General features: G+C 37.9%; 1 protein-coding gene across 2 annotated transcripts; it reads left to right on the top strand.

Moving 5' to 3' along the window:
* Window positions 1–860: 860 nt before the first annotated feature.
* LOC149542976 (uncharacterized) lies at window positions 861–19,585 on the top strand. 2 transcript variants are annotated; one of them, XM_089797901.1, is made up of 2 exons: window positions 861–2,401; window positions 19,318–19,585. In XM_089797901.1, the coding sequence occupies exon 1, from the start codon at window positions 1,021–1,023 to the stop codon at window positions 2,197–2,199; it is 1,179 nt and encodes a 392-aa protein (XP_089654027.1). In that variant the 5' UTR covers window positions 861–1,020; the 3' UTR covers window positions 2,200–2,401; window positions 19,318–19,585. The 2 variants fall into 2 exon arrangements, with proteins under 2 accessions (XP_089654027.1, XP_089654026.1); XM_089797900.1 differs by lacking the exon at window positions 19,318–19,585 and adding an exon at window positions 16,849–17,521.
* Window positions 19,586–19,878: the final 293 nt, after the last annotated feature.

Genomic DNA, 19,878 nt, shown 5'->3' with positions numbered 1-19,878 from the left:
ATAATTATTTTTATTTTTTGAAATTCCCTTCAATTCTCTCTATCATTCTACCTTTATTTGTTCTTATAATAACATATCATTATGTTTTAACTCTTTTCTATCCTTCCTTTCTATTTATAAATCTTATTTTCATTTTCATATTCATTCACTATCATTCTACCTTTATTTAATCTTATAACAATAACATATCATTATGTCTTTAACTCTTTTCTATCCTTCCTTTTTATTTATAATTTTTTTTTCATTTCCATACCCATTTACTATTAGTTCCCAATAAACAAGACTTACTCAAACAACTCTTGTTTATAGAAGATATTTTACAAAATGACCCCTTAAAGAAAGGTTTATGATTTAGGCCCCGTTTGGTTGCTGGAAGATGAGGGCCAAAATCGGGTTATCAGGGGTAAAACCAGGTTTTCGCAAAAAAACTTTGGTGTTTGGTTGGTTAAAATTATAATCTGGTTTTCAATTTCATCTTCCAATTTTTGTCAAAAATTGGAAAAAGTTTCTTCCAACAAAAAGGTGGAATTCGAAATTAAAACTAGGTTTTGAATTTTATGACAATTCTTTTAATAATATTGTGGGGTCCATGATATATTCATCTGTGTCAACCAAACGGACCATTGGCTTTCCAAACCACAAAACCAAGTTTTCGAAACCCTGATTATAAAATACCCTGGTTATGACACAAATTTATCTTCCCCAATCAAACGGGACCTTTATAGAAGATGTTTTTCCAACCCGACTAGGTTTTATGATTTATCCCAGCAAATATCATAGTCGACTAAAAAAAAATTGGTGATAAATGAAAATCCAGCTCTAATATCATTAAGTTTCAAATAATTCAAGACAATTACTTTATAAGACAACTGAGCGAGAAATCAAGTCAATTACTTTATAATACAACTGCGTGACTGATTATGCAGGCTTAATCAATCCAAAAAATTGACGCACTTATAGTTGCAGAAAGAAGTTCTCGGTAAGAACCCTAATCTCTTCTTCTGTTGTTGCACAGCGTGTATGATAAACACTATGTTATGCCGGAAGATTTTTCTTTTCGCAGCACCTCCCGTGGATTCCAGTTTATGCTGGAAACTACTTGTTACACGCCCATTCCTTCACGGCAATGTTTTCTCAACGGAAGCCCATTCGCAGGACCTCTTTTCACACTTTGCCTCCTCCAAACTTAAGATACCAGAGGTCAACATCAATCGTATGTTTAGGTTGGCTCCTCACTTGCAGAAGCTTCGAACCCTCCACAGGGTAGAGGGGTTTCTACATTTGCTGAAGAAGCACGGCTGCACTGAAGTCCAAATTGCCAATATAATAAGTGTTCAGCCCCAACTTATGGTTTTTACAGAAAGAGTCTTGGAGCCCAAGATCAAGCTGCTGGAAGATTTCGGTTTTGTAGATCGAAATCTGGGCAAACTTTTGATGAGCCATCCAAACATTTTGTGCCATAACCTCAAGAACGACCTTCTTCCCAAGATGGAATTTCTGAAGAATGTGTTTCAGCCCCAGGATATACTCGTTAAAGCCCTGTTAAGGCAACCACGACTTCTCAATTATAATTTGAAGAAGACCCTGAAGCCCTCGCTTGCTTTTTGGAAAGGATGGGGTTTTTGTGCGGCCGAGCTTGCAAGCTTCTTACAGATAGATCCGATTGTTCTCAGAGAAACGTCTCTAACGCCTGCACGCGTTAATCTTATTCATAGGATTGGCGCCGAGAAAAAGGGGACAAAACTATTTAAATATATTGTAAGTGCAGTGACTGTTAGCCGCATAGAAACGTTAGAGGCCAATATAGAGAATCTTAAACTCTGCGGGCTGTCAACGGAAGAAACCTGGCAACTACTTGGGGCTGCCCCTCTTGTCATTTTTCGCTCCAAGGAAGATGTCACTGAAAAAATGAAATTACTACTTCGTAAGATGGAGCTCCCTGTAGATTATGTAGTGAAGCACGCTGGCTTGTTGACGCTGAGTTTGGAAAAGACTATGAGGCCGAGGTGTCTGGTTTGGCTGAAAATCAAATCTATCGATGACCTCAACCTCCCTCTTTCGAGGGTTTTGAGGATGACAGAGGCAAGCTTTTTAAGCAGGATTATAAAAGGGCATCCCGAATCTGAAACACTGTTGAAAATTTATGAAAGCGCCATCTCTAATGCCTCCAATCGCTCTAAGAGTTTTAAAAAAGCATAGATTTGGGTGGAGAAAGCGAGTCAGAACTCAAAAGGGACTACAAACTTAATGATTTAGACCGTGGCATAAGACAGGCAAGCGCTCCGCATCAGGGTGTTGGCTGTGAGTATTTTACATTCCTGGAGGTACCAAATTCAGCAACACGAGCTATGTAGACGTACCCTCTGCCCTGCGTTCTCCGTCTATTTGCTCTTCAAGCAAGGTAGTCATTGCTGTTATTAAATTTTTTAAGTGAACTAATTGCGATCCCTGTAGCAATTAAGTATGATGTAACTGGAATATTCAATAGATAAATAGAATTTTATTGTTTCTGAAAGTCATCTCAAAAACGGCATCGATCGTTTTTCAAATGAGAATTATGCTAGAGCTAGGAGTGAACAACCAACTATGCATAATGTTCAGCTGACAAATTTTTTAATGTTCAGCCAACAAATTTTTTAGCCCTCCAAATGTTTGCACAAGTTGTAATTATACCTTTTATGTACCTACTATTTAGAACACAGGACTCAATTTGTGTTAAGATGCCATGTAAGTCCCTAAAAAGAATACATGAAATCAGTAATCCACAATCGTAGGCTATTCAATTTACAGTGGAAGTTCATTAGCAATTGGACAGCACCTTAAAAACTTTGAGTTGGAAGTTAATAAATGATTTTAAGTAGAGTATCAGGACTGGCAATGATCAGGCCCATTTCAGGCTCTGGTTTAACATGTTTGAAAACTGCATGTGAAGAGAAAATATTTTTTTATTGTTTCCAATTCAGTATAACATCAATGACATGAATAAAATTTGCAAATCCTCTCAAAATTATCGAACAAGCTGCTGCAAACTTTTGATTTTCAAAGGACTGGTTGCTGTGTTAGCAGATACCCAACTGGAGAAATTGCTATTGATTCAATGTGTTTGAGAATAGTAATATATTAAACAAATTGCTGAGGGTTTGAAGAACATGATGCTAAACAAATGAATATCGAAATGAAGATGAGTGTTTTAAGTTTTCTACGATTATCTTTAAAGTTTTATAATAATGTGACGACTTTTTAAGATATGCGATTCTCAGATAATTGATTTATCATTTGTAGAAAGAATATGAGTAAAAGAGTTGTACTGTATGACATTTTGTATGGAAGACAATAAATTTTCATGTCTTTGCTTCCTACTTCAGCATCTTGAATGGAACTTGACCATTAACCAAGACATTCCATATCACCACACATCGTATGATCCATTCTGGGTAGCATACCTCTAAATCCCAGGGATGTGGCCACATTGTTTGCATTGTAAAGCATGCAATCTATTGCCACTTTTTAATTGTCTTGTCATGTCCTCCTCATGGAATAGGATTCAACAATGAACAATAATAACTAAATAAAATGTACAAAAGAATTGAATTAAAAATAATTTAAGTTTAGTTAAATGAATGGTTAAAATGGATGAATTGAAAAGTTGTTTTTCCATCAAACAGGAGATATAAAAGGGAGAAATGAGAACTTCATTTTAGGGGAAGAGAGAAAGTAAAAAGATTTCCACAATCCATGTAATGTAGATAATGCAGTTTCTGGATTCGATTCTGTGAAAGTTTTTTGCATTAAAGGTAAAAAATTATGAAGGGTTGTGTACAGTTCCAAAGGCTGAGAAATAACATGGAATTGACTCTCTCTTTTAAAGGGCAGAAATTATGAAGGGTCATACACTTCCAAAGGCTGCTAACTGTGAAAGGTTGTGTCTCTTGCCAAAAGGCAGACATGATGAAGATATGCGACCTCTCTCTTACATTGGAAGATAAAAAGGGAAGAAGGTTTCATTTGAGGAGGACAAAAAGGGACATACTATGGGTACAGAAGCAGACCTGTGTGAGAGGAGAAATATTAATAAAAGAAAATCTTTTTTAATACTTGTATTAGATGTAAAAGCAAATATATAATCGGTTAAGCAGAGTTTGAGCAGAACTAGAAACAGTAAGGCACGAGTAGAGCCAGCCTTCAAGCTAATATAGGGTAGACCTTTAAGGCAGATCTTAAAGGTTGCCTGGAAGAAAGAAGAACAATTCCACTCCAGCAATTCAAGTATGTAAAGGAATTGTTTGTGATGAATGTTGAATAATAGTATGAAGAGACATCACTATGATTCACATCCAAAGCACACAATCACTCACTGAAGGGCAGATACCTCTAAAGATCACATCTTTTGAGGGAAACAAGAGGATATAGAGCCAGGATAGGAAGAAGTCAACAAGGCAAAGCAGGAACAAGCATGCAACTCAGCAAGTGATCTGCAATCTCACTGTTAATAAATTAGACAACAGTTTATAGAGTTGTCAAGGTGTTGTTATGGTGCATAGTGCATTCTGATCTGGCTGATTCATCATTTTGTCTTTCATTTGATGAGAAATATGAATGTATGCAAAATTAATAATGATGAAAACTCTAATAAAACTTACAGCCAGTATGTTGTGGTGTTATGGAGGGGAGATATGCTACATGCAAGGAATGCAAGTAGTATAAGGTCCATCGAGTAGTGGTGAACTGAGAGGGATTGTGAGGCCGAATGATGGGAGTCATTTTGTGCTCTTCGGCTTGCTGGACAAGCTTGTCATGTCCCCTTCCGCTCACTGAGTTCCGAAGTTAATGCAAGTAGTATAAGGTCCATTGAGTAGTGGTGAACTGAGAAGGATTGTGAGGCCGAATGATGGGAGTCATTTTGTGCTCTTCGGCTTGCTGGACAAGCTTGTCATGTCCCCTTCCGCTCACTGAGTTCCGAAGTTAATACTTAGCATATTTTTTCAACACCCCGATAGGCCTAAGTTATTAACTAGGGGTGTCTTGGGCGTGGAGAGACAAGTAAGAATCTGTTTGTCTAATTTTGACCTCATTCAATTGTATGCTCAAACCTTGGTTGGACTATCTTCAATGTAACACTTTCCTCCTGCCTGGCTGCCATTACTTACCTTCCGTTACATCTTGCAACGTCATTTGCAATTGGAATGCGAGGTGAGCAACCATAGCGCTTCCATCTTGAAGCTTTGGCTTTGAGACAAGCTTGTGGAGTGATATCCCAGACATGGAGATTGTGGAGACATGGGAAGTTTGCAGATTTTCCTCTTGCCAAGGTAACACCGTGTTTCCCCTGAAGGATGAAACCCCTTCATTTCTCCTGAACAGAATGATACCTCTGTTCTGGGTTGTTTCTTTGCCAAAAACTCAATCATTCCTACCGTATTCATGCATTCTGTTCATCACAGGTTGAGACTGGAGTTAGAATTATAAGCTGACAGATCTCACGAAGCTTATGCAGGTTGTCATAGCATTGTGCTGCTAGTTACAAAAGTGCAGACACTATGGTGCCTCCATTGATGTCGCTCAGGAAGATCTGAAGCCATAATTGCAGTCGGCTGGGAGTTCCTTCTTATTTCACTTTCAGACATGGAGCATAGACTTTCATTCCTGCGGTGTCTATAACCATTTTTGTAAGCCTGTTGCTGGTTCAGGCACGTCACCCGTGCATGTTCAAGTGGATTCATACAAACATCTTCCCGATAGGCACGACACACAGAAGTTTGTGTTTTCTGTATATATGATTGTGTTCTGTTTTTAGAACAATCTCTATGTCAATTCAAACAATATTTTGGTGCTATCAGTTGGGCAGTCCTGTGTTGCATAGTAGACTGGTGTTGTTTAGTTTTATCTATATACATATATGAATTACTGGTATTGTTGTTACGCACAAATTTGTTGTAGCACGGTTTGGTACAGGAGCAGTAGCTTTGTGAGCCTGTGATAACCCAACATTTTGAACTCAATTTCCACTAATTTAAGGATTTTTGGAAGTTGCAACTAAATCCTAGATAAGGTTCATAACAGTGGTATCAGAGCAATGAATCTGCTGCCTTGTGGACTTTCATTTTGAATGCGGCAGTACAACAGAGAATTGCATGAATTTGGAGACCCCCACAAATTCCTGAGGGCAAAACAACATCAGAGATCATTGGAGTGCATTGAACGGCTGAAAGGGCTCCAAATATTGTTGAGGAAGCGGATAGAGACACAAGGGAACCTTAAGGGCTCTCAGAGATGGACAAAATCAGGTTGCTAATGTTCTGCAACAACTTACGCGAGCTATACAACAGATGAATACTGGCCCTAGAAGACCCCAAAGCTATCACAGTGTGGGTGGTAGTGTAGTTGGATCACCGCAAGGCACAGAAGCACTCACTCAAACTATAGACAAGCCTTTGGTGCTAGTTTTTGCTGAAGATTATGATGAGGTTGTTAATGCTTGAGCTGTAGGAGACATTTCTGATGATGTCATGGCTAGATATGCTGAATGGGATTTGTTCCCAGACAATGTGAAGGCAGTCTTAGGCTTTGTCCAATATATGAACCGCCAAGGACCCCAAACAAAATTTTAAAACATGCTATGAACAAGCTCTCATTACCAATATTTGATGGTAGCGAGAAAACTACAGCCAGGGCATAGATACAAAAACTGGATACCTTTCTCACACTAAAGCCCACGTCTGAAACCGATGCAATCAAGTTTTCTACCATGCATTTGAGCGGACCAACTTATGATTGGTGTCGCCATGGTCTAGTCACTCAAGATCATGGCATGCTGAATTCGTACGAGGAATTTAGTAATTAACTGATAAGTAGGTTTGACAGGAAGGACATAGAAGTCTACTGTAACAGGGAGTTAGCTCAACTCAAGCACAATGGAGCTTTGGATAATTATATTGATGAGTTTCAAAGGATATCTATTATGGTCTCCAATATGACAGAAAATAGGAAAGTAATGTTGTTCGTGGAAGGTTTGAGTGAGAGGTTTAGGGGATTTGTAAAGGTGCTGAAACTGAATACTTTACAGGATGCAATCAGGATGGCATTTGATTTGGATAGCTCATCTTGAGCAGTTCAACCTCCCAGAAAGCCTTATAAGGGACCTAAGACCAATCTGAAATCTTCAAATCAGAATAAGAGCAGTCCACCTAAAACTGATATTGAATCAAAAAATGAGTTTAAGGAGGAGGAATTTATGCTTCACATGCAAGGGACCTTGGTCACCAGATCATAGATGTCTTGGGAAAGGCAAGGTTCATTATATAGAGGTAGTTTCCGATGAGGAAAACAATGCTAACAAGTCTAATGACAGTGACAAGGATAGTGTTCAGGAGCAGCCCCAGTTGGGAAAGGTGAAGAAATAGGTTTCAAATCAGCCACCTACAGTTGCGATTCTCTTAGGAGTTCCTAAAGGGAGTCTCATCCGTCTTAAAGGAGTGGTTAAAGGGCAGCAAATGGTTTGTTTGGTGGACACTGGGGCCACATATAACTTCATCAGCACGTCTATAGCAGCAAGAAGGAAGCTACAAGTAGACTCCATTCCACACTTTGATGTTAAGGTCGCTGGTGGAGATCTTCTTAATTGTTCAGGGATAGTATTTCAGCTTGATGTTCAGCTTGGTACTTACATTCTCACAGCAGATTTCTACGTGGTTGAGTCAGGTGGAACATATGCCATTTTAGGTTTGCAGTGACTCTAGACTCTTGGGAGATATATCATTGATCATGATTAGAAACAATTGAATTTATGAAGGGAGATCAACAGGTCATTCTCTGAGCTATGATTGATAGAGGTCCCAGGATCGTTTCAGCTCATAGGATGGAATCCATTTTGAGACACGAGGATGCAGAGTAGGCAGCGCATTGTTTTATCTCCACTAAGTCTGTTTCAGACTTAGGATAGCAGCATCACATCAATATTCAATCAAAGAACACAAGCGCAAAGCAGTCTTTGGTGATATCCCTCTTGATATACCTCTTGATTGTGGATTTGAGCATGTGATAGAGGTGGAAGAGAGTGCGAAACTAGTCATTACGACACCCTATCGTCAACCAAGACACAATAAGGAGGAGATAGAGAGGACCATTAGAGAGTTGCTTGACATGGGGCACATTAGACCTAGCTCGAGTCTATTTGCTTCATACATAGTGTTGGTCAAGAAGAAGGATGGGCCTCTATGTATGTGCATAGACTATAGGACACTGAATAAGAGGACCATTAAGGACAGGTATCCTATTGATGTAGAAGCATCCTAGGTTGTTTGGTTATCCTACTCGATGTCTGTTGTGGCAGTTGGCTCAGTGGATTCATTTTGTCTTCTTTCACCGAGTTGGCTTAACTTAGCTCGGTGTGTGTGTTCACCGAGTTGTCCTTTGCTTAGTTTGTCCAGCGTGTTTGATGATGCTTTGTTCTTTGTTCACTGAGTTATCTGTTTGGTTCTTCTTTGAGAGTTGACTTGTGTATTTAATTTGTGAACTGGATTTAATGTATGGGATTTGTTATTGGGAAGTGTGTGGACCTATATTTGGGGTTATTGCTTTATCCAATGCGGATTTAGAATCTTCTGTAAGTCATTTTGGCAAGTATAAGTAGAGAGTCAAGTCCTAGGGTTGGGATGTTGGGGGGAAAAGTAAGTTTAGAGGATCACGCACGACGTATGAAGAATCCATTTTGTAATTGAATCTTTGTAATTGGTTGCAACCCAAAAGGCCTTACAGCTTGGCATGTATGAGGTAAATTTCGGAATCAATTGTCATATGTTGTTTTCTCTCTTCAGGTGTTGTCTCTTGGTTATTTTGTTTTTGTTGTGTTATCTTTGCAAGGTTGCATGGTAACTGGGTGAGCCTTTGGCCCTAGCTATCATCTACCATGTGTTATCTATACCCCGTAGTGATGAGTTGTTGGATGAATTGCATGGGGTTGTCTACTTCTCTAAGATTGATCTTTGCTTTGGGTACTATCAAATTAAGGTTTGTGAAGAGGATGTACATAAGACTGCATTCAAATGCCACTATGGCAACTACAAGTTTTTGGTGATGCCTTTTGGACCCACCAACACTCCTACTACATTCCAGTCATGCATGAATTATTTCTTTAATAAGCAGTGGCGTAAATTTGTTTTGGTGTTCTTCAATGACATTATGATTTTCAGCAGGACATAGGGGGAATGATTTTCAGTAGGACATGGGAGGAACACTTGCAACGTTTGGACGAGGTTCTAGGGATCATGGAGCAACACTCACTGTTGCTAAGGAATCCAAATGCGAGTTTGGGTTAACAAAGATCTTGTACTTGGGACATGTGATTGGGGCTAATAGGGTGAAGGTTTATTAAGAAAAGATCTAGGCTATCCTAGATTGGCCACCCCAAAAGAACATGTCGGACTTAAGGGGACTCCTAGGCTTGTGCTCTTACTGCAAAAGGTTTGTGAAGGGATTTTTACAGCTTGCAACACCCCTTTCTAATCTTACAAAAGTAGGGGCTTTTAGATGGTGTACATAGTTGGAGGTGATATTTGATAAAGTCAAGAAGGTGATGAGCACGTGCCCGATATTAGCTCTACCCAATTTCACTAGACTGTTCACCTTGGAGTGTGATGAATTAGGTGATGGGATCGGGGCAGTACTCATGTAGGATAGAAATCCTAATGCATACAAGAGCAGGAAACTGAAAGATCGTGAGAAGTTGTATTTTACCTATGATAAGGAGATGTTAGCTATCATGCATGCTCTAAGTTCAGACAGTACTTAGTGGGTGGACAATTTGTAGTTAAGACAGATCATGACAATTTGCGTTTCTTCTTGGCCCAAAAGGATGTAAATGAGAGGCATTGCAAGTGGATCAGCAAACTTCAAGCATATGACTTTGATATTGAGTACATCAAAGGAAAGAACAACGTAGTTGCAGATGCATTACCTAGGAGACCAACCAGTGCCTCATGTTGTTTGATGTCAGAGATTTCAGTTGATTAGAAATCTCAATTGTTAGTTGAGTATTTTAAAAACACCTTCACTTGTGAGGTTATGGACGGTCAGGTTCAAGATGACAGGTATAGGGTATTAGATGATGTTATTTACTACAAGAACAAAATTTAGTTGGTTCCTGAATCCAAATTGAAGGAGCAAATTATGAATTCCATTCATGACAACCCTATAGCAGACCACCCTGGGTACTTTAAGATCTACAAGTAGATATGAGAAAGGTTCTCTTGGAAGGGGCTTGAGAGCAATGTCCTCCATCATGTTAGGGAGTGCTTAAGTTGCTAGCAGAACAAGACGGAACATACACATCCTATAGGTTTATTGCAGCCCCTGCTGATTCCCAAACATAAGTGGGCAAGTATATCCATGAACTTTATCATAGGGCTTTCGAAGGTTCAGGGTAAAGATAATATTTTTCTGGTGGTGGATAGATTAACGAAGTATGCCTATTTCTTTGTGGTTGCAGCTGATTGGACAGCCTTGCAGGTAGCTGCATTGTTTCTTAGGGAAGTATTCCTACTACATGGTTTGACCAAGACCATTGTTAGTGATAGGGACAATAAGTTTCTTAGCATGTTTTGGTAGAAACTTTTTAGACTTGCGGGAACTCAGCTGACGCCCAATACGAATTATTACCCTAAAATGGATGGCCAAATGAAAATAGTGAACAAATGGATAGAGGGCTACTATTGTTGTTATATCTTTGGACAACAACGAGCATGGGTCAATATGATTGTATTTGGGCGAATATAACTACAATTCCACCTATCATATGACCATTGGCATGTCCCATTTCAAAGCACTTTATGGGCATAGACTATTCTCTTTTGAGGATCTAGCATTGTTGGATAGTCGGATGCCATTGGCCAAAGATTGGTTACAAGAGCAGTAGGATATCCTATCCACTCTTAAGGAAAATATGTGGCAAGTCTAGAACCAAGAAAAGATTTTTGCAAATTGGCATCAGACGGAGAGAGTTTGAGGTTGGGGAGATGGTATTTATACGACTTTAGCCTTGTGAGCGAAGTTCATTGAAGAAGAGCAGGCCCGAAGAACTCAGGCCTAAGTTTTATGGACCATACAAGGTAATAAGAAAGGTTGGGGAAGTAGTGTATGAGTTGGATCTGCCTTCCGAGAGTCAGATTCATAACGTCTTTCATGTTTCGTGCCTCAAAAGAGCACTGGGACAGCATGTTACCATCTCACCAAGGTTACCTCCATTAGATGAGGAAGGGAAGTTGGAGTTGGTACTTGCTGAAGTACTTGACACGAGAGAATGACAATGAAGGAGCAGAACCATTAGGGAACATTTGATTAGATGGGCTAACTTGCCAAATGAAGATGCAACATGGGAAGGTGATCAGATTCTCCAGCATCCATCTCTTTGATGGGGACAAGCAATCTCGGAAAGGGAGGACTGTCATGTCCCCTTCCGCTCGTTGAGTTCCGAAGTTAATACTTAGCCTATTTCTTCAACACCTTGATAGGCCTAAGTTATTAACTAGGGGTGTCTTGGGTGTAGAGAGACAAGCAAGGGTCTATTTGTCTAATTTCCACACCATTCAATTGTATGCTCGAACGTTGGTTGGACTATCTTCAACGTGGCACTTTCCTCCTGCCTGGCTGCTGTTACTTACCTTCTGTTACATCTTGCAACATCGTTGGCATTTGGAATGCGGGTTAAACGATCATAATGCTTCCATCTTGAAGCTTTGGCATTGAGACGAGCTCGTGGAGTGATATTCCAGGCGTGGAGATTGTGGAGACATGGGAAGTTTGCAGATTTTCCTTTTGTGAAGGTAACACCGTGTTTCCCCATCATTTCTCCTGAACAGAATGATACCTCTGTTCTGTGTTGCTTATTTGCTAAAAACTCAATCATTCCTACCGTATTCATGCATTCCATTGTTTGCAGGTTGAGACTGGAGTTAGAATTATAAGCCGTCAAATCTCAGGAAGCTTACACAGGTTGTCATCGCATTGGGCTGCTAGTTACAGAAGCATAGACACTATGGTGCCACCATTGATGCCACTCAGGAAGATCTTAAGACATAATTGCAGTCAGTCGGGAGTTCCTTCTTATTTCATATTCAGACATGGAGCATAGACTTTCATTCCTGCGGAGTCTATAACCATTTCTGTAAGCTTGTTGCTGGTTCAGGCACGTCTCCTGTGCATGTTCAAGTGGATTCATACAAACATCTTCCTGATAGGCACAGTACACACAAGTTGTGTTTATTGTGGTCTGTTTTTAGAACACTCTCTATATCAATTCAAACAATATTTTGGTGCTATCCGTTAGGCAGTTCTGTGTTGCATGGTAGACCGGTGTTGTTTAGTTTTTTCTATATACATATATAAATTACTGGTATTGTTGTTAATGCATAAATCTGTAGTAGCACAGTTTGGTACAGGAGCAGTAGCTTTGTGAGCCTGTGATAACCCAACCTTTCTGAACTCAATTTCCACTCATTTAAGGATTTCTGGAAATTGCAACTAAATCCTAGATAAGACTCATAAGAGAGCTCGAGACGCAGGGTGTGATCTCCCAGAGTACAAATTGATTTGGATGGGATTATTGGGGAAAAGCCTCAAGGGAAGGCCTCATGCACATTATGATGGAATACATATAAGGGATGCAAGTAGCCCATAAGTTTCATTTGAGTAGTGGTGACCTTAAGTAGGGCTGAAAGGCCAAATGGTGTGTGTCAAACCATGCTCTTGGGCTTGATATAAGGGAATAAACTCAAGGCACCTTGTATGTTTTACCAAGTAACTTTATTAATGGAATTAGTCAAATCACATGTTTGAGTTAATGTTCCTAACCCTAGTAGGAAATATACATTTTATGGATTAAGTTTCAATGATTATGTAACATAATTGTAGGGTCTCAACAAGGATTTATCTGATTGCACAGTTGGTAAGTGATATTACTAACTTCTTTATGTTGTGGCAGACATAGTTCAATCACAGTTCCATTTTATGACCTATTGGTTGTCTTAGTGACAAGCATAAAAATAGACTGGTATACATGAAATTGGACACATCAATGGTTAATGCAAAACAAATAGAAACATGCAAAACCTTTTTAGATGACAACACCAAAAAACAAAATTTGTAATAGCTCGCTGCAACTTCTATGCATATTATCAACAGAGCTTTGCAAAACGTCTCCCTGGGAAAGTGATTGGTCTAAAATTAATCAAATTACTATCGGGTAATCAATGTCTCAAGGAATACATTTAGAGAATCGCAAGAGAGAAAGTGATTATAGGCCTTGACATTGATGAAATCCACATGTTTTCAGATGCTGGAGTTGATAACAAGAAGGTTACCCCAAGTTTCCAGGACAGAATAGTTGGGACTAGGGGGACGAGTTTGGGGAACCCCATTTTTTTGGGCCAAGTTTGGGGACAGCAAGGGGATGGCAAAGGGGGCAGCTATATAAAAGATGGGGAAATTTAAAATATATAGGGGATTTTGCATAATATACTTTATATTATATAAAAACATGGATAAAACATACCATTTAACTTTTCAAGCTTATTTTCTAGAGGCAGCATCTAAAGACTAAAACCATTGTCTGTTGTCTGTCATTGGGCTTTTGTAACTTTGCATTGTCTAGAATGTGCATAAATCATTTTGAGATACTAGCAGCAGCAAATCTCCAAAAATTCAATCCCCAATAGTTCAAGCTGAGAATGAAGGAATTTGGAATCGACCGGCTTAGAGAAGGGGAACGGGGATTACAATGAAGTATGAACAGGTTCTGTTAACCAAGTTTCATAGAGCCCCTAAAGATAGCTCCAAATCCCGATTAACCGTAATCCATCAAAGGACATCCCACCCCTACTGCAAAGAGAAAATTGAAAGTTGATACCAGTTACATTCCTAAATCCTCATGCTGATTCAATCTCTGAGAAGAATCCCAGGCATAGTTCACATCCACAAACATTACCAGCTAACACTATGATATGCTACTGCATAGTGACAAAACGGAAATTCTGACAGCTGGGTCTGACTAATAACATCACTGTTAATCTGATTTGCCAAGTACATTTCCCCCTACTTGCTGCTTCCAGAATCATATGTGTGCTGAAAGAAGTTGTAAAAGTGCTGTTGCTGGAGAAACAGATTCAAAACCTGTTCTAAGTCACTTCTGTAGGAGATATAGCCAATCCTGCAATAGAGCCACAGTTATATAATATGAACTATAGAAGCATCACTAGTTTTGGGGAAAAATCGGCAAACCAAAAGAGTAGGATTTTTTTGAAAAAATCGGGAATCAATCAAGAAAAACTGGATTTGCAAAAAAACAAATGTTAAGTTTTATTATTTATAGCAGCGAAATATGTCTTCAGCGTGAGCAGTACTCTTCAAATTTGGTATCACTTACATCTTCCTTATTACTAGGCTGAGGGTTCTGATTTTAATATTTTATGCTTCTTCAAAGTCATGTCATCATGTTCATATCCTCTGTTGTTACTCATTCAGTCAGTTGTTCATATATTATTTGCTCGTATGTTATGGCATCCTGTTCAAAAGCTTAAAGTCTTCTCTTTATATTCATTATCTCTGGTGGACTTTTCTTTGTTGTGTATCGTGTTATCATATGCTGAAGTGCTGCTTGTGCTGGCATTCATATCATGTGCTGATATGTTTTACCGCCAGGACTATTTGAATATTCTAACCATTGCTGAAGTGGCAAGTCTTTGTCGTTGGTGATGCCTCAAATTCTTCTCCACATCTGTTCGTGCCTCTTCTTGGCGTAAATTAATATTCCTCTAAAATATCCTTGTTAATTAATCTTATCGGGCATTCAAGTTCGTATGCAAGTTTTAGAGTTTGGTATGATTTCTGGGTAGACAGAAATATGAGATTTCTTTTTTATTACTGGCAGAGGATTTCCTTGTTATTACTGGAAGAGAAGTTTGTGCGTATATATAGAGATCGTGTGCTGCTTTCTTCTGTGTGGATGATATTAAACAGAACATGATGTATTATCCAGGGCTGTATTTGAGTTATTCAGAAAGTGTCGTATTATGGTAATTATATATTCTGAGAGCAAGTAAAGAACTCAGTGTCTATATTTCAGTGTGCAGATACACTATTCAGTATTGGTGGTGTATCTACAGTATTGTCTTCTGTAGTTGTCCATATTAGAGTTATTTAGTGTTTGATCCTCAGAACTTCATCTTCAGATTGCATATCTCTGTTATGAGATTTTTGTACCTATTTTGAAGGATAATGAAAGTTTTTAAATTCTCATTGGCTGGGTTTTTCACATTCAGGAGGAGGGTTTTCCCAGGATATATTCTATTGTGTTTTGTGCTGTTGCAAATTTATATTCTGTATATTCAATTTTTTAAGTTCTGGTTCAAATTTAACATGCTATCAGAGCCAGGTTTAAGGAAAGACCCAGAACCAGAATTTATTCAAGCTTTGTAGTATTCATGTCTTTTTTACTAGTTTGTTTCCTTCCACTTCCAAAAGTGATGAATGGGTTGTCTTTCTGCTGAAGGAGATTGTGCTGGATGGAATAATTTTGCAAAGAGTTTCAAAGTTCATTTTGGAATTTTCAGTCATTTGAAAAATCTAGTGAATAAAGGAAGTGAGTGACATATCGGTATAATATTTGAGGGAAGATCCTTATCTGAATTTCTTAGAAGACTTCTTAATCTTAGAAGCTTAGCATTGAGGAATTTGAAATTAAGTGGAGAATTGAGGTTCTTGAATAGCATGGTCAGCTTTGAAATTATATATATAAGTAGTACATATACTTAAGGCTTAAATTAGTCAGCAGTGCCTTGATAGTCTGAGATCTCTCAATCTTCAAAACTTGGAAAGTATAACTGAAGTGGATCTGTCAGGAAGTTTCACTGAAGTAGATTTGTCAGATATGCAACCTCTCCACCAAGAATATTTGGAAAGATTTGTGGATTCAGACAGGCAGATTTATCCAAAGAATGCAAATTCATACTCGGATGTTATAAGATGGAAGAATTGCTAAGTTTTAGATGTAAATTTTTGCCTGGAAATGATTGAAAGAAGATAGAAGGGATCTTGCAAGTGTTTGATATGAACAGATGATTTGAGAATTTGAAGTCTTTCATATGTAGATGCATGATTCGATAAGATAGGAGAGTCATGACATTTCATTCTTGTGGGTCTGCATTCAATTTTTGAAAAGCCCTGTTTTGTTTTTTGGTAGTTAGTTCAAAGTCTCACAATAGAAAACTAGGTTCAATTCACTGTTGGATTCTGAAGACGATGAATTTATGACATTTTATTGTGGTTGGAAGCATGCAAGAAAATATGTGAAGTCTCAGTCAAATTTTGAACAGTTTTGTTGTCAGATTGTATAGAAAGTGAAGTCACTAGTATCAATATTTTGATAAATATTATCAGGACATTGTAAAATAAGGCCGCCTTATATTTTGACACGGACTTCTCAAACTCTAGGTGTCACAAAAGTCTTAATTCGAAGACACGAGTCTGGGCTATATGGTCTTTCATTCTTTAATATTTTCAGAGGTAATGTTGAAGTCTATGGATTTATTCCTCTCAGAGAGTTCTTATTTAATTGTCATCTCTTCTCTCAAGATATAAGAAGTAAATTGAAGTCAAATGGTTCAAAGATCAGGAAAGAACAATTGGTGGAAGATTAGACAAGAAAGAGAAAGTATTTCATACCTTGAATAATGTTATGAATCTTTTATATAGTCATTATCTTGCATTAGAATAGTAAATCATGGATACTTCTAACACTGATAATTCTCCTCGATAAATTGATCTTATGAACTATTAGTAATCTCTATTTCTTGGTTGTAGGTTCTCATTTAAGGAGCATGAAGATCTGTATCAGCCCATCTTGCTAGGGTCATGGTGGTAGATTTGGCAAATAGAAATGTAACTTCAATCTGAAGATCACGAAGGATGAGTCAGCCACAAGTCTAGCTCATTTGGTATATCATCATCAAAGTGATAAGTTGATTCCAGGAGCTTGAGAGAGAGAAAGAGCTTGGTGCATCTTGTAGGACTGATTTGTCTTATAAAAGGTTGCAGAGCTAATTGAGACTATTTTGGAAGAGTATTGAAGGTGTTGTTTGAAATCTGATTGCTTTGTTTGTTGCACAAGTAGCTGATGCAGACTTGTTTCAGTTTTAACTTTTTTAAAGAGATTATTTCAGACACTGAATTACCTGATTTTAATGTTCATTTTTCTGAGGTGTCTTCATTTTCATCATGGTTGCATACTGAAGAATGAAGACTCAGATTGTCTCGTGACCAGTTTCTTGTAAGAGGATGAGATGACACTTAGAGGTTGTTCATTTCTAGAGAACTTAGTAATATCTTAGGCAACAGGGATCAAGCACAAGTTCTGTGTAGAAATGAAGATGTTATTTAAGAGAACTGCAGCATTGCAAGACCAAGTGTTATAATCCATGGTAGAATTCAACTGCAAGGAACAAGAATTACAAAGTCAATTTGGATTTCACATTTATCAGCTTCTCAAACTTTTAGTATAGTGTAATCTGGGATACGGTCAAGGTTGACAGTCTTTGATTTTAGCATATCTTAAGTTTCAAGGTGTGGGTGAATTCATTCCTCTTGATGCAGGAGCATCTTGCATCCAAGATAAAGGGGAGACATGTTGAATTTATTATTAAAAAAAATAAAAATAAAAATAAAAATAAAAAAATAAAATAATAATAATAATAATAATAATAATCTGGAGGAGAGAGAAAGTGACGAAAATTAGAGGAGAAATAATTAAAAAATAAAAAGGAGAAAAGAAAGGAAAAGAGGATTTTTATTTTCGAGGTGCATAGGTGGCATAAATAGAAAAATAAGAAAAATAGTTGTCATTACATTAATCAAGGTGTGTAGGTGGCATCTTAGAAGCTTGTGGAAAGTTTCTTAAATCTTGCATTTAATATTTGTTGTGATCCATAAAGAAAATGTAATTTTCTAATTGGGCCACATGGTGGTGCTTAGTCGTAATTCTAGAAAGTTATGGAAGTTTTAGAAGATTATGGATATTGTGTAGAAGGTTGTGGATAAGTCATGCATTGGGTGGTAAGTGCCTATTTAAGCAAGGCATATGAGCATTTCTAATCAAGTTTGAGAAGTAGAAGCTAGAAGGCGTGAAGACTTCAAGGTGTGAAAGCTTTAAAGGTGTAACTCTTCAAGTAAAAATTTTTGGTGAAGCTTGGTGTGAAGACTCTTATTTGGGATTTCTCTTATGTTGAAGAATTTGTAAACTTCTTTTTGAAGAAGTCATATCTATCATATCATCTTGTGGGTGTTGTAAGAATTTTCAAGTATAATAAAATTGCTTGTGAAGCATTTTTTTTTTCTTCGTCTCCATATTGTTGCACTCTTGGTTATGAGTTGGTAGGGTGGTGTGGCCTTCCATCACCTCTAAAACAAGCATTGCAGCCTATCTTGAACAAGCAGGTCAGGAGGTTGAAGCAAGTGCTTAAAGATTCAAAGGTAGCTTGAGATGTAGAGAGAGAGAGAGTGCTTTGCAGAAGATCGTCAAGCTTGTGTAGCAGTGTGATTGCTAAAGCTCCCGGATTGGTCAACATCGGATTCAGCTTTATTTTGTTGTGATTATCAAAGTGGTGAATATGCCGCTCTGCAGAGAGGGAGTTTGATTTTTTGAAAATTTCAAGCAACCTTGGATGAGAAGGTCAAAAGATTGATATCAGATTGAGAGGGAGTTTCGATTGAGAAGGAGTCTCAACATTTAGAGGATCTTTATTTGCTTAATGAGTTATTCTCCGAGAAGAAGAAGTTTGGGATGCAATCCCTTGTTAGTAAGTTCTTCTCTGCGAGGGAAGTTCAAGGTGCAATCTCTTGTTAATGAGTTCTTTGAGAACGAAAAGTTTGAGGTGAAATCCCTTGTTCCATCCTCTGTGAATAGGTATGGTGGATCCACCCTCTGCGAGTAGGTATGGTGGAGATGCATTCTTCTCTGGGAGAAGCTTGAGGTGAAAGCCCTTGTTCCACTCTCTGCGAGTAGCTATGGTGGAAATGCATTCTTCTCTGGGAGAAATCTGAGGTGTAAGCCCTCATTCTGCCCTTTGCAAATAGGCATGGTGGATCCACCCTCTACGATTAGGCATAGTAAAGTCATTTGTGTGACTCTATGACATCTTTTTATTATAATTCAATCTCTAGGAGTAGCTATGGTTAATATTGTTAAGATGAGACAACAATTGCTTATTGTTATATTGAGATAACATTTACTTATTGATATGATGAGATATTGTTGACAATAATTTTTTGTTGCAGCTTCATGCTCTTGTCACGAGATGACACACTGAAGACCTCTTTCTTGGTAAGAGGGAGTGTTAAGTTTTATAGCAGTGAAACATGTCTTCAGCATGACTAGTAATCTGCAATTCTGATATCACTCACATCTTCCTTACTATTGGAGTCTAACTGATCCAATTTTATCTTTCTTCAATGTATTCAATTTGTTTATTTGAAATTTCTGATTCAGATTTAACAAAAAACTTAAATAAAACAGTAAATAATTTTAAAAAATAATTAAGGGGCATTTCCACATCATTGATATATTGAGAGTATATTAGTTATAGATCAGTGTACCTATCTTCTAGTACTTCTACAGATAGAAATGAAACAGGAAGCATTGGACCTAAGTTACATAAGTTAGTTATAAAAATAATAAAATAAAATGTTTCTTAAGTCGGAGCTAAAACTCTTTCTACTACAGACAATATTTAGGTTAATTTTTCCTTTTTAACAAACTTATGATGAACTGTTCTAGAAGAAAAAGCAGTCTCTAAAATCAACTGTAACTGGAAAAAAATATTATTAGTTTAAATGTGC

Source organism: Cupressus sempervirens, chromosome 8, assembly GCF_028749045.1.
Source record: "Cupressus sempervirens isolate cs-2001-9-10 chromosome 8, ASM2874904v1, whole genome shotgun sequence".
NCBI classification, from domain to species: Eukaryota; Viridiplantae; Streptophyta; class Pinopsida; order Cupressales; family Cupressaceae; genus Cupressus; species Cupressus sempervirens.
This window is presented reverse-complemented; position numbering and strand designations above follow the sequence as displayed.

What these genes read in the sequence shown, in the direction of transcription:
- LOC149542976 (XM_089797901.1), top strand. Translation starts at nt 1,021, where the DNA reads ATGATAAACACTATGTTATGCCGGAAGATTTTTCTTTTCGCAGCACCT.